Source organism: Sorex fumeus, unplaced genomic scaffold (genome assembly GCF_029834395.1).
Source record: "Sorex fumeus unplaced genomic scaffold, SorFum_2.1 ptg000061l, whole genome shotgun sequence".
Classification (NCBI taxonomy): domain Eukaryota; kingdom Metazoa; phylum Chordata; class Mammalia; order Eulipotyphla; family Soricidae; genus Sorex; species Sorex fumeus.
The window spans coordinates 17,198,119-17,212,598 of NW_026606118.1; the positions used below are offsets into that span (position 1 = coordinate 17,198,119).

At 38.2% G+C, this 14,480-nt stretch overlaps 1 protein-coding gene across 6 annotated transcripts in view; it reads right to left on the minus strand.

The window, feature by feature from the left end:
• The window catches only part of STXBP5 (syntaxin binding protein 5), a 180,483-nt gene that overhangs the window by 84,561 nt on the left and 81,442 nt on the right, over positions 1-14,480 (minus strand). For all 6 annotated transcript variants that reach the window (XM_056126390.1, XM_056126389.1, XM_056126394.1 and 3 more), the window contains exon 9: positions 13,031-13,109. In XM_056126390.1, coding sequence (XP_055982365.1) covers positions 13,031-13,109 — 79 coding nt within the window. The remainder of the gene's footprint in view (positions 1-13,030; positions 13,110-14,480) is intronic.

Below are 14,480 nucleotides of genomic sequence, written 5' to 3' on the forward strand. Positions count from 1 at the left end.
AATGAAGAGAAATCACTTTTACAAGAAACAGTCACTGTGTATCTGTTGAGTTGTACTGTACCTTGACTCTTGCAGCTACCTGTTAAAAACACCTTATTTTTAAAAAAATTATTTTTATTATAAAAAACATTTTTATTATACATCTATTTATATCCTGGCAGGCTACCGAATGTAGCCTGCCCACACGGCAGAGTCTGGCAAACTCCCCGAGGTGTACCAAATATGCCAAATACCAGTAACAATGATGGATCTCATTCTCCTAAAGAGCCTTGAATATAATCTCAGGGCTAGGATGAAGGAGACGTTACTGGGGCCTGCTCGAGGCAATCGACGAACAACAGGATGATCATGATTGTGATCTATTTACATGAAGGTTAAAGTTTTTGGTATGAATATGCAAAATTACTACACCCAAACACCACCAAAGTCCAGGACCTTCCACCACTGTCCCTTAATTCGCCTTACTTTGGTCTGATTCTCACGCTCACTGTCAATTTGGTGATCGGTTCTATATTCTATTGCCAACGGTCTGACACTGCTCAAGCCCGGTATTACCTATTTTCTTGCTTTGTCTCTATATCCCATACAGGAATGAGATCATCTGGTTTTGTCCTTCTCCCTTTTACTTATTTCACTTATTAGAACAGTCTCCAAGCTCATCCATATTGCAGAGAAACTTCATTATTTCCTCTTTTTTTTTTAATAGTGCTGCATCAAATGCTGATATTTTGGTATATTCTTAAGTAAATGTTTTATTAATATGATTTAGATGTTAACCAAAATCTAATTGTAGTTAAGTATTAATCTAACTTTAATTAGGTTATGTTACTATGGCAATTAGACTTATTATGTATCTTTGTAGGTATCAAAAACATGCAATCTTCTAGGCTGCAGAGGTAATGCAGTGATTAAGGGGCATGCAACCAACCCCAGTTTCATCTCAGGCACCGGCATGTCCAGGAGTCTGGCCTGCAGGCTCGAAGCTCCACCCGAGCAGCACTGTGTCCTCAGAACCCGGCACTAGCCCACTGACCTGCGGGCCCTGTTGGCCAAGAATTAAGGGGAAAGGGTCCAAGACTTCAGGGCAACACCTGGACGGCCCCTCCAAATCGTCATATTGTATGAAACAGTGATGATCAGAGAGTTTCTAAGGGGTTCTAAGGACCCTTGCGAAATATCTAGTTAAAAACACTTTACATTACTATTTTAAGGGATTACTTGCCTTCCTAGGTTGATACTTTGCCTAACGGCACAAAAGTAATTGTAGGTGGATAAAATTCATGACACCTGAGCATGAAATCTTCACTGCCAAGTCTTGGAGGTTTCTTTTCCCTTTTAATTTCAAAATGTCCTAATGAAGCATTGTAATGACTAATATATTAACTTAGTTCTTGACAGCTTTTTCATGTTATATTGAGAAAATGGAAAATTATATAAAAAGAATTTCTTCTATATGCTGAGTTTGATTATTATTTCTATAAAAGCACTTGTGAAATCATTTGAATTATGAACTAACTATCCACAATATTATTTATATTCAGAAGACAAATAATCATTACTTTGGCTTTTGTAAAGACATTTGCTCAAAAACGAATAAAGTTCATTACTGCAATAAAAGCGAGTGACATAATTTGTTTCAAAGATAAGACATGGGTTTCCAGTTAAAAATATGGTATCTGCAGGCCCTAAATGCCCTGAATCAAATTAAGTATGGGGAAAAGAATCTTATCTTCTAACTTTTTTCTATTGAGATTCACAAATTTTCTGATAACAGTTATGAGAGTAACAATTATTAAATATACTGTATAAAGAAATGAATACTTTTAAAAATAAAAAATAGACTTTTTATTTTTAATTAAAAAATATTTGCTTTTGAACTACAGCTGGTGGTACTCAGGAGTCTTTCCTGGCTCTGCACTCAGGAATTATTCCTGGTGAACTCGGGGAACAGATGTGTGCCCGGGATCAACCCAGGATGCTGGTCCTGCAAGGGTGTACAGTAGGTACACCTTACCTGCTGTACCATCCCTCTGGCCCCCGTCACTAGAGGATCTTAAAGTCTCACTAAATCAGTATTTTTCAGATAATTACGTGCCAAGATGTTATAAAAAGTCATCTGGCTTAAAGAGTCATTGATATCACAAACAGAATAAAGGATTTTAGTGAAACAGAGTATAGCAACCTTATGTTACAGATCAGATTCTACACCTATCTTCATGAAACTCATTCTTATCCAAGTTTGGGTTAGTAACAAAGGAAATTTACCATTATTTTAAAAATTTGGTATATCTTTCCAAAGCTGAATTTTCTTTACCTACTTCAACTACAAGAATACATAGAACAGATAGCAAGTGGAAGCCGATTTGTCACTCCGGTGGTTGAGCAGTATAGGACACCAGTGGTTCCCGGAAGGTGCTAGTGAAACTGTCCACCAGGGGGCGCGAAAGAAACACGGGGGGGGGGGCGGGGGGGGGGCGGCCGTACACTCAGTGGGATAGGGGAGTGTTCCCTGTTGGTCTGCTGAAAGGAGGCCGATTTCTAAAAGGTGGTTAAATGAAAAGTCTTTCTTAGAAGGCAGAAACAGGCCAAATTAACTTGAAATCCTCTGCACTAGATGGTTAAAGAAGTTTGCAAAAGTGAAATGAATCGGTTTTGCTTTTGGGGGCGGACACACACACACACACACACACACACACACACTCACTCAGGACTTACTCCTGGTTCTGCCCTCAGGAATAACTCCTAGGAGGGGCAGGGGACCAGAGGAGTGCTGCGGATTTAACCCAAGTTGGCCATGTGCAATTTAAATACCCTAGCCTGATATACTAACTCTCGGTCCCTATCTTTGTTTTAGTCACAGTTTAAAATATCTCTAATATTATTATGCCATTCATGATACTGATGTTCAGATGGCCAGGTTTTACTATTTTAAAACTGGGTTTAATATTTAAACAGCGGCCCTCCCGTTGATCGTCGATTTGCTCAGTAACAACAAAGTCTCCAATGGAGACGTTACTGGGCCCGCTCGAGCAAATCGACGATCAACGGGAGGGCCTTTAATATTTAAAATATTCAAAATTTCAAAAATATTCAAAAGTATCAAAATATTCTAAATATGCTTTTTATGTATGACAATGTAACCATTTAATATGATTATTTAAATTTCAATCTAAATAACACCATTATTAACATGATTAACACCATTACACAAAATCCACACATGTAGAATTTGGGGTTCTCAATAATTAAAGGTATAAAGAACTCTGAGACCCAATTGTGGACAGACTAATATATGTCTAAATATTAAGCCTACACAATATAAAATAATAGTAGTTTTCATTTTAATAAAAGTTCTAATTGTTTACTATGACATTTAACTACATAGTAGTATAATTATATAAAAGGGCATTGGAATTAAAACACTTCAATCCAATGATCTAAAAGGATATTTTAGTAAGATTATAAATTCTAACCTTGTCTATTAAAAAAGTCTACTAATACCATACAAAAATGGCTTATTACCTAAATCGTTATGATCTTCCTTTAACTACTAATCTAGTGATAAAGGCTTATTCAACCACTCATGATTTTCTTTACACTAGCCAAATTTTAATATCTTCCTTAATCACTTGGGAATTTAGTGCTTACTGAGCATGAGGTTTCCAACAGCTTAAATCTTCATTTAAAATCTGGCTGACAAGCCAAAATTTGGACAGAGGGGCAGAAGAATCCGTGAATGCTACACTTCTGATTTAATTATGAAAAAGAAAATAGAGTTTTCAAAATCGCTTCTACACCTTAGGGTAGAAATTAGCTTAGCTGACTGTCCCTACAAACTATTTCACAAGTTGCTATAAACTAAGAAGAATTATAAAACTTGCTTCTGGCCAAGGGAACCTGCTAGTCTTTACAAAACCGAATGTGATGACGTTCTTTTATCTATGACTTTTCTCAAACCACATTTATTTGGTCTGTTGTTGTTTTTGGGACTATACCTAGTGGCACTTAGGGATTACTCCTGGCTCTGTGCTTAGCTTGGAGAATGATCTGATGCCAAAAACTTGAGTTTGCTGTGTACAAGTTAAGTGTCCTCCTTTCTGAACTATCTCTCTAGTCCACACCTGCATGGTGCAGGACACATCATATACAGTGTTGATGCTACACTACAAAGAAAAATGAACTGTAAGCAACAACATGAAAAGTCAAGAGATAAAAATACTGAATTTAGTACATCTATAATAATCATAAAAATTTCACAGAAATAAATAAGCTTCAGAATTTCATAGCATTATAGTGTTAAAATGTCTTAAAATAGCTGTGATAAAATACACATAATAGAATAAATAAGCTAAATAGAGGCATACTAGCAATTCATATCTGTCACATACTCTGGGTTCTTTCTAGTGTAAATACAAAGAGAATTTAACTCGATAACAAGTAGGCCTCATTTCAAATCTAAATTTTCAACACATTCTTGGCCATTTAAAGTTAATTTATATGATTCAATGATTTTATGAGGTTCAGAGTGTTATAACTTCAAAATTTGCCTATAAAAGAAAACACAACAACAGTATTTAAATAATATACTAAAAAACAAGGTCTTGCATGAATTTAATCCAAGTCCACTAGAAAGACAATCTTAATCATACAATCTACTATTAATATATAAGCAGTCAAGTAAAGGTATTAGAATAATTAGGAAACCATCACCAATATGTAGCCTACAAATACAGATCACAAGTGAAAGCATCCATAGGAAATGAAAAAATGTAGGTTAGGATGAATAATTACTGGGAATATACCTTAGATAAGCTTGGATAACTCATATAATTCTATTTAAGAATATACAGCAGAACCAATTCAGATAAAGACACGATATTTATTACTATTATTACATATTATTATTATTATTATTATTCGATTTGAGGCCACACCTAGCTATGTTTAGGGCATACTCCTGACTCTGATCTGAGGAATCACTTCTGGAGGGTTCAATGGACCATATAGGGTGCTGGATATTGAACCAGGGTCACCTGCATACAAGGCAAAAGCCCTACCCAGTGTACTATCTCTCTGACCCCCCGGTTGTGACTTTAAAAATAACTGAGGAAAACCGCAAAATGAACTTTTAAACAAGAATAATAAACTAGAAGCAGTAGAATATAAAGATAGATGAGTGTCTTCAACAAGCAGACTTGGATAATACATATTACATAAGTATGATTATCTATAACATTCAAAAGCTCCAAGATTTTAATTCTGTCCTGGGACTTGAGAAATGGAAGACAATTGTTACAAAGTAAGCATCGACCACCACTAATTTGATAAAATTCACCAGATAATTTCTGGATATAAGGACAGAGACAAACATATAAATAATTCTGGTCCCTGCCAAAACAGAAATGCTTTGCTGGATGACTGCCGGGGAAAAGGGGTGGCGGGGGGGAGGGGACACTAGGACTAAGCTGAAAATTTCTATGAATCACTGCTGCTATGCATGCAGATACAAACAAATTTAATTTCAATCCCCTATTATCACAGCAGGGTGCCGTTCCAGCAACAGCAGTCATTTCAGGACTCACATTGTAGTTACACAACTTCTGATTGTAAAGCTTAATTTTATTTTTTCTATAAGGGACATCACATCAGCAGTGCTCAGGGGTCTCGAGATCACACCTGGCAACGTTTAGCTGGTGATGTGTCCCCGAGGGCTTGGAGCTCGTACTCAGGCTCAGTGGCATCAGAACAAAAACAAGGGAGAAACAGAGATTAGCATAGTATCTGTGACACTGTGAGTAATTACACTCTTTTTCACAGACTAAGGTTCGCCTATGGAATCGCAGGAAAATATTTTGCCAATTTTTGTATCTTTCCATATTTGTCACTATACTCCACATTTCTGTACTGCAAAAATACAGCTGATGCTTAAGTGGTTTCTTCTTCGTAGGTCATTCAGCAATAAATATGAATTCATAGATAGTTAGGACAAATCGCTGAGCTCAATTTTATGTGTGTGTGATTTGGGAGCCACACCCAGCTGTGCTCAAGGCTTACTCCTGGCTCTGCGCCCAGGGATCACTCCTGGCAGGCTCTCAGAGGAGCATGTGGGGTACCAGGGATTGAACATGGGCAGGCCGTATGCAAGGCAAACACCCTGCCATCACTGCTATTGCTCCGCCCCCAGACAAAAATTTAGTAAGTGCTTAATGCCTGCTGATTAGTTGGTCACTATAGCAGCAACCAAGAAGTCTTGTTTCATATCGAATATATGGCTTGGGGTCCGAAGTGGCAGAGTTCAGGACTCAGTCATGGCCATATTGGGGGGCCATATGTGGAGCTGGGGGGCCATATGTGGAGCTGGGGGGCCATATGTAGAGCAGCTTGGGTTGACTGTGTGCCAAGGCAATCCCCCTACCCACTGTACTATGTCTCTGGCATGCTCGTCAAATCCTTCTTTCTGCTTTACTCCATTCTTTAGCTAATTCTCACCCACTTCGTTTTCTATTACCTAGTTCACCTATTGTGATGTTCTACCTCAGGAACCCAAATCATAATCCCGACTGTTTTAAAAATATTTTTGTGATCAAAAATACACGGCCCCAGAAGCACAAGGACTTAATACAGAAATCCAGCAGCTTGGAGCAGAAAAGCGAACGGACTATGCATTAATCCGCGTCATCTTGCCTGCCCGGAGGGGAAAGGGTGTTGCCCCATTCGCCCTCTCCTCTCTGGAAAGAAAGATGGCAGCCGCATGGGAGCCTGGTGGAGAGCAGGTCTGAGCTGGGGGTGGGGGTGCGATGGATACCTCATGGGACGGGGGGCGCTCCGGCCCGTCCTTCACGCCTGACCGAGGTCACCAGTTGCCCCCCACGCGCGGCTCTCCGGCACGGCCACGGCCCCAGAAGCACAGAGACCAATCTCTTAATTCTCTGACTCTCAGTAGAAATACTTGCAGGGTTAATAAATAAAATTGCAGAAATCCAAAACCACGCGGCTGCAATTGCGACATCATTTAATTCTTGAACCCAGCTGTAGAAAGCAGATCATTTCACAATGCTTTTTCAGCATGGCTGAGTTTGGGGGGGGGGGGGGGGAGTCTAAATAATAATGGTGCAACTTTTATCAAAACAATGAAGCTAGTCAAAGTAGACAGAGTGTTAACTAGAATTCATATACCCCACAGACATTGGAGGCGGGGGATTGGAGTGGGTTTATTGGGGTTCTTCGTGGTGAAAAATAAGTATTGGTAAAGGGAATTGTGATTGATATTTGCATGACTGAGACCTAAACTTGAAAGCTCTGTAATTTTTCCCACAGTGATTCAATAAATAATTAATTAAAAAAAAACAAAAACAAAAATACATGTCTGCTACTACCTAAAAAGAAAAGCTTTTACTATTTAAAAAGAGGAATCTTTTTATCTGTAATTCTAATTGTAGCAATGTAGCACTGTCCTCTTGTTGTTCATTGATTTGCTCGAGCAGGCACCAGTAACAACTCACATCAAATTGTGAGACTTGATGTTACTATTTTTGGCATATCAAATACGCCACGGGGAGCTTAGCAGGCTCTGCCATGCGGGTGGGATACTCTTGGTAGCTTGCCGGACTCTCCAAGAGGGACGGAGGAATCGAAACCAGGTTGGCCGCGTACAAGGCCAACAATAACCTACTCGCTGTGAGAAATTCATTCTAAGACTTTTCTCCAAAATCATTCCAGAAAGTTAGCGAACTTCATTTTCTATCTGAAGAGTTCATCCTACTTAAGGCATAAAGTTTGGAGAATAAGACTGGGGAGATGTTCTAATTTTAAAAGAATGAGAATAAACATGTCTAGATGGGGTTCATAAGAATGTCTCTGAAATACTGTGATATAATGAGAACAATTCAATTTCAGACTGAAATTTTCTGATCCACAAGGAAACAGCAGAATGTTTTTACTGTTTCTACAGGGATGTCTGTCTGATGAGGCATTTGAAATACTAACAGTACAAAGAGGCCTCTCTACTATTACGTGAAATTATATATATGTGTATATATATATATATATATCTGTGTATAAATTTGTCCCTAAACAGCTGTCAAATCCAGTGCCATGACCAAAAAAGAATACCATGAAATAAAAATGTGGACTTCAACAAATGAGGATAAATAAAATATGTAGCCTGAAGTAATCTATGAAGCTTTCTAGTCCTCAAAATAGCTAAGGTCATATGATGACATTATCCAGCTTCTTAGAAGTACAAATGGATCTTCTCTCAGTTCACAATACTGTGTTTAAATAAAATATGCCTTAATCTTAATTTAAAATGATGAGCTGAAAAAGTAAAAAACTTTTTTTTTTTTAACTAGAAAACTTCAAAGAAAACCCGATTCTCAGAAAATTGACCCAGGAATCATTAGGATGACATTATCTTGACCAATGAAATCTGTGAAAATGTTTGAAGAACTGATTAAACATTCCACTGAATTCAAATTCAAGTGCTATAATTTTCTAGTGGCAAATTAACTTAAGTTCACCATGACTCGAGATCCAAAAGTAATCATTTCACAGTTCTGAAAACTGAGAAAAATAATATATTCAAATTGTATAGCAGAATACATGGTGTACAGTAAGCATGTAAATGTCAACTTGCTTTTTAAAAAACATTTTATTATTCTGGCACTGTTTTACAATACCATAATATTTCACACCTCTGTATGTATGTAAGACTCACACCAAAGCTCCAATCCCCCACACTACCATATTCCTTGAACCCCTCTTACAGGATCCCTTTCACTTCCGGTAATCACCATATATTTTTCATTTGCCCAGCCCATATATTTTGGCCACTGTTTACCACATGAGTGAAACCACCCAGTAATCATGTCACCTGGCATCATCACCTCAAGTGCCATCCCTGTTATTGGACAAGGCAATGAATGGTTCATCTTTTCTGAATGGCAGAGTAGTAGTCCCTTGAGTGTACAGACTAGAGTTTCTGAATTCATGTTTTGGCTATTGTGAGTTGCGTGGCTTTGCTGTTCTGTCACACTTGTCTCTTCTGAGCTCGGGGCATGGAACTTAGTGGTGGGTCATTTATGGATCTTAGAGTAAATCTGAGGGGTCTGAGTCATACAGTGTGTAGAGACGTCTGCCCTGTACGTGGCTGACCAAGATTTGATCTCCAGCATCCCATATGATCCCTCAAGCACCACCTGAGTGCAGAGCCAGGAGTAACCCTGAGCACTCTACCCCCCCCCCCCCCCGCGCCACACACACAACAAATAAACAACAACAAAGAATAAACCTCAGCTATCTCAGATCTTTTCATGTTTCCTCCAGAAAAGCAATGAGGGAATGTAATTTTATTTAATTTTGCCTCATTTTTAACTTGGCACTTGGAAATCAAGTCATTTAAGTAAAGGTCTTAAGTTGAAGATGAAAAATGCTATCTCTTTCTCAAATAAATATAAAATGCTAAGATAAAACAAAAGGGAAACACTTTTGCTCCTTACAACAGGCAAACTACGCAAATGAGTTTCTGTTGCTTTGGCTTATCAAGAACTGAGATAGAGAAAAAAAAAATGAACGCAGACCAATGTGTGACTATATGTATTGTTCACAAGAGAAAAAGTTTCATTTATAATAATGATTACATCTGGACAAGAACTGAGTGTTGAAAGCAGATAGAGAGATACAGATGATAAACTTTCAGCATCTGTATCTCAAACCATAATGCCTAATATGAGAGAGAGAGAGAGAGGAAGAGAAAGAGGAGAGGTGCAAGCCATAGAGGCAGGCTGGATAGGAGGTGGCTTGAAGGGTTTGGAGAGAAACTGGGGACGCTGGTTCTGGGAAGTTACACTGGTACAAGGATGGGTGTCGGAACACTATGACTAAAACGCAATCATGAACAATTTTGTAATGCCCTATCTCATGGCAATTCAATAAAAAAAATTACAAATGGATGGTCAAAACAGCATGTAAAAAATTTTAAGGCTCTGCATCACTTATCATCAAGGAAATGCAAATCAAATAGAAATAATCTCACACAAGTGAGACTGGCACACAACACAAAGAACAAAAACAACCAGTGTTGGCATGGAGATGGGGGAAAGTCACTCTCATTCACTTCTACAGGTCCAGTTATTTTGGAAAACAGCATGGACACTTCTCAAACAATTAGGAATTGCAGTTTCATTAGGACCCAATTCCACTTCTTGGTGTGCACCCTAAGGGCCTCAAAGAACCTATTTCAAAAAAGACATGTGCATTCCTATGTTCACTGCAGCACTATTGACAATAGCCAAAATCTGGAGACAACCCAAGTCTCGAAAAACAGGTAACTGAAATAAGAAACTATGCCAGAAAGATAGACAAACAGATCTTATACGTACACATATATGCATACGTATACATATACACACATTTCTAAAAATGGAAGAAGATGCAATCATGAAATTTGCTGTTATGTGGATGGGTCTGTACAGTAAGTTGCTACGTGAAGTTGTAAAGAGAGGAACAAACACAGAATGAGCTCTCTCATTTTTGAGATATAGAGGAAAAATAGTAAGAAAGTTATGAATGCCCAAAGGCAACAGAAACTGTGACCCCACGGAGAGAGGGACCGCTGGGAGTAAGTGGACACTGGTGGAGGCTGTGTGATGCCACAATAGTTTAGGCATGAAACCCTACAGTAAAAATTCTGTAAATTACGGAGCCAAAAATGATTTTTTTAAAAAGCTACACATCTTGATTCCCGTTTGTAAGAAGTCACCTTTGTCTGAGAACTCAATTATGCATTTTTTACTAACAGTTAACAGGTAATTCTTCACGCTACAATTGTCTCTGCACCAACTTATCTTCCTCACATTCAGTAACACTTGTCTAGAATCATTGGAAATATAGAAATATGTCCCGGGCTTCCATCAAGCAGAAAACTTAATGGGGAGTTGTGGAACATGAATAATTTCATTATTGAAGACAAGCATAAGTTCTGGGAGGGAAAAATTACAAGTTGCTTCTAGCACATCAAGTCAATGTGGCCCAGTTGCTCTTAAAGTGAAGGCATGTGTGCCGAGGGACAAAGAAAGTTCCTTTGCCTAATGATCACGTCTCGGTTAGATAAAATTAAGATATGGAGACACCTACACAATTAAAACGGAGAAAGATGGGTCGGCTAATACAAGCTGCTAATGTGTTATCAGGAAGTGTGGCATCTGCTCAAGACTCTTGTGGGAAAAACAAAAAAGTTGAGAGCTGTTGGTGGGCCCTCTCGGTGGAAGAGGAGGGCACGTTAGGTCCCCATGACCAAGAAATGGGTGAAGTTTCTGAAGGAAGGGTGTCGCGGAGTCAGAGAGAACCCACTCAATTTATCCCATTTATTCCAAGTCAAAAAAAGATTCTGGAAACCTGGAGAAGTCTCCTGCCACGGGTCAGCCTACAGATCTACTTAGTAGCATCTCCAAAGGCAGAGTGATGAGCCACACTTTCCTCTACAAAGACACAGTCAGGCTGCTATCCTGGAGAAACCTGGAACTCTGAGGGATCACTCTCACATATGAGGGGAAGGAAAATGGGACCACAGAGAACAGAGAGGGAGAGAGGACAAATGTCTCCTGGACTTTTGCCTTTCCTTGCCACTCAATATTTTCTCAGATTAATAGGTAAGAAGCAAGAAAACAATCAGAGCTGTTCGTTTCCAGGCTAGTGTCGTACTGTAAGCAGTTTTTAAGGGTTTCTCTCCCTCCCACCTCCTCACCCCCCACCCCCCGCCAACATAATTCTTGCTGCCTGCCATGTTTATCCATTTACATCCTGTTGTCATAGAAAACATCAAACTCCAATCAATTGTCGATAGAGTTTCCTGTATAAGGGCAACCACTTATAGAACATTTATTATGCGTGGTTCATTGCGAGAAGTGTCTTGAATAAATGATTATCTCACTTAATTCATCATAGCAATATTTTGACCTATTTAATACATTGGTCATAAATGAGGAAAACGTGTCATAGAAAGGTCAAATGACTCTGCCAAAGATCATACAGTGAGGGATGCCACAGTCAATTAAACAGATGCTACTCGCCTTAGAGTCCATTTACCCAATTACCTGAATAGACTATATTTGCTGGATCCCAGAGGAAGGTTAAAGAGGATCAAGGCAAACCAGCAGCAATCTTAAGATTCTTTAGCCTACTCCTGTTTTCAGTGAGAACAGAGCTGACTCAAATTAGATTGGGAGAAAGAAAGATGAAGAAGGAAAGTGATCAAGTCTAATAACCCAATGGTTTCAAACTTAAGTGAACAACAAAATCTCCTGTGCGTCTGTTTAAGATACAGTTTCTTCTACTGCAGAGGGCTATCCAAAGGGATTTTCAGCTCTTAGGTCTGGGGTGGAATCTCAGAATTTCTATTTATAGTAAGTTTGCAGTTAATATAGCAGAACCCAGTGCGGTCAATTACAATTTCGGAACCACAGGATGAGATATACTATGCATGCTACCTAAAATCACTGTTACAGACCTAAGCAAATAAAACCACACGTTTCCCCCTAGAGAACAAAAACACATATAAAAGAGCTTCTTCAGCAGTTAGAGAGAGAAGCAATTTTCAAAGAAGCAATAAACTTGTTTATATTTTTATATACAACACTGATACACACAAAAATACATGTATAGTACCTAAATTGCATATGTCATACATTTTACATAGCTAATTCATTAAGTGGAATCAATGTCTTCAAATAGAACTTCCCTTAATACTAAATGTAATTTCTAATTGCCACCTATTCTTCTGATGAAATTAAAGTTTGAAGCTTGATTTAAAAAAAATAAAAAAGAATTCAAGGTTTCCAATATAGAGAATATGCTTATAAATGCTAGAACTCCTGCAAAACATTACAATTTTCAGTCATTCTACTAAAGTATAAATTTTGAAATAGGCCAGGTGATTCAAAAGTAGGTCTTCGATACATAACAACAACAATAACAGTCTTCAGCACTATTTGTATAACACATACTGGCTATGGTCAGTGAAGCGCACTCTTACCCAGATCTTGTCGTTTTGAATTCCACCTTGAGGATAGGCTTGCATGGTTCTGGCTTCTTTCCATCCTTTAGCTGTTTTCCTAAAATACAGTTTCCTGTATTAAATTCTAAAATGCTACGTTACTCTAAACTCTTACATTGACAGCTTAGGATATGAAAGCGAGCTAAGACAAAACCCAACATGAAACATTGTGAACTTATTTTTAAATAAGAACTTGACACAAAAGAAGATATTTTAAACGATCAAGACAATTTACTATTTGAAATTCTTTGCCGGAAAGTAAATGCAGTGAACAACTCAGTAGCAGCATTTATGTAATATAAATATGATTCTAGTAAAAGAAATTAATGGTCTTCCAAGATTCTCATTTGCAGACAAGTGCAAGAGCATTTTAGTGAGCTAAAAAATTTTAACTTCAGACCCATGCTAATAAAGCCATGTATATTTATTGTCCTAAAGTAAATCTACCCCTTATGACATCCCCAAACCACTAAACACAATAATTTTCAGTAAAGATACAATAAATTCAAAAGATTTTTTTAAATGTGCATTGATTATCTACTTCTACATGTTCATTAGCAACAAAAGATACAAAGAAAACATTCATTCATTCCCATTTGTAGTTAAGTAATTGTAAACATTATTAATTATTCCCCCCACAAACACCCAATTTTTATCTCTTTCTTGTTTTTTTCCTTCCCTGCTGTACTCTAGTTCTAATTTACTTTATATTTTTGTTGTTACCTCACCAATAATGTAATTTCTATGAAACTGAAGATTTTTAAGTGTGTATATTATGTTCCGGGGCCGAGATCTCCAAGCCTACTCGGATTGGAGTCGAGCATCCTCCACCCAGATCCTCCAAATTCCAGTAGGTGGGGGTCACACCCACCAACTGGCCCCCTGGCGCCGTGTAATCCCATCAGCGGCCAAGACTCAGAGACCATAAAAACCAGATTCCAGAACTGCGCGGCCGCAAATGCAGCCGCGCAACATGTTATTATGACATCTCATTCCTACTTTGACAAACTGGCAGGCTCCCGAATATAACCTGCCCACACAGCAGAGTCTGGCAAACTCCCTGTGTCGTACCCAATATGCCAAATACCAGTAACATGATGGGTCTCATTCTCCTAAAGAGCCTTGAATATAATCTCAGGGCTAGGATGAAGGAGACGTTACTGGGGCCTGCTCGAGGCAATCGACGAATAACAGGATGATCTGTGATCACACATATATTATGTGACATAATAATACATTTATTTGCCAGTTATTCAATGGTGAACAATGACTAACAACAGGCACTTAATGATAATCAACAATAATTTTATTCAGTAAATAAATTAATGATCTTTCCCTAGGTTTATTCCTAAGAAAGAGTATGCTGGTAGAAATGTACTCCTGAAAACTTGCACCAATATATATATCAGCAGTATGAGGCTCTTCAAAA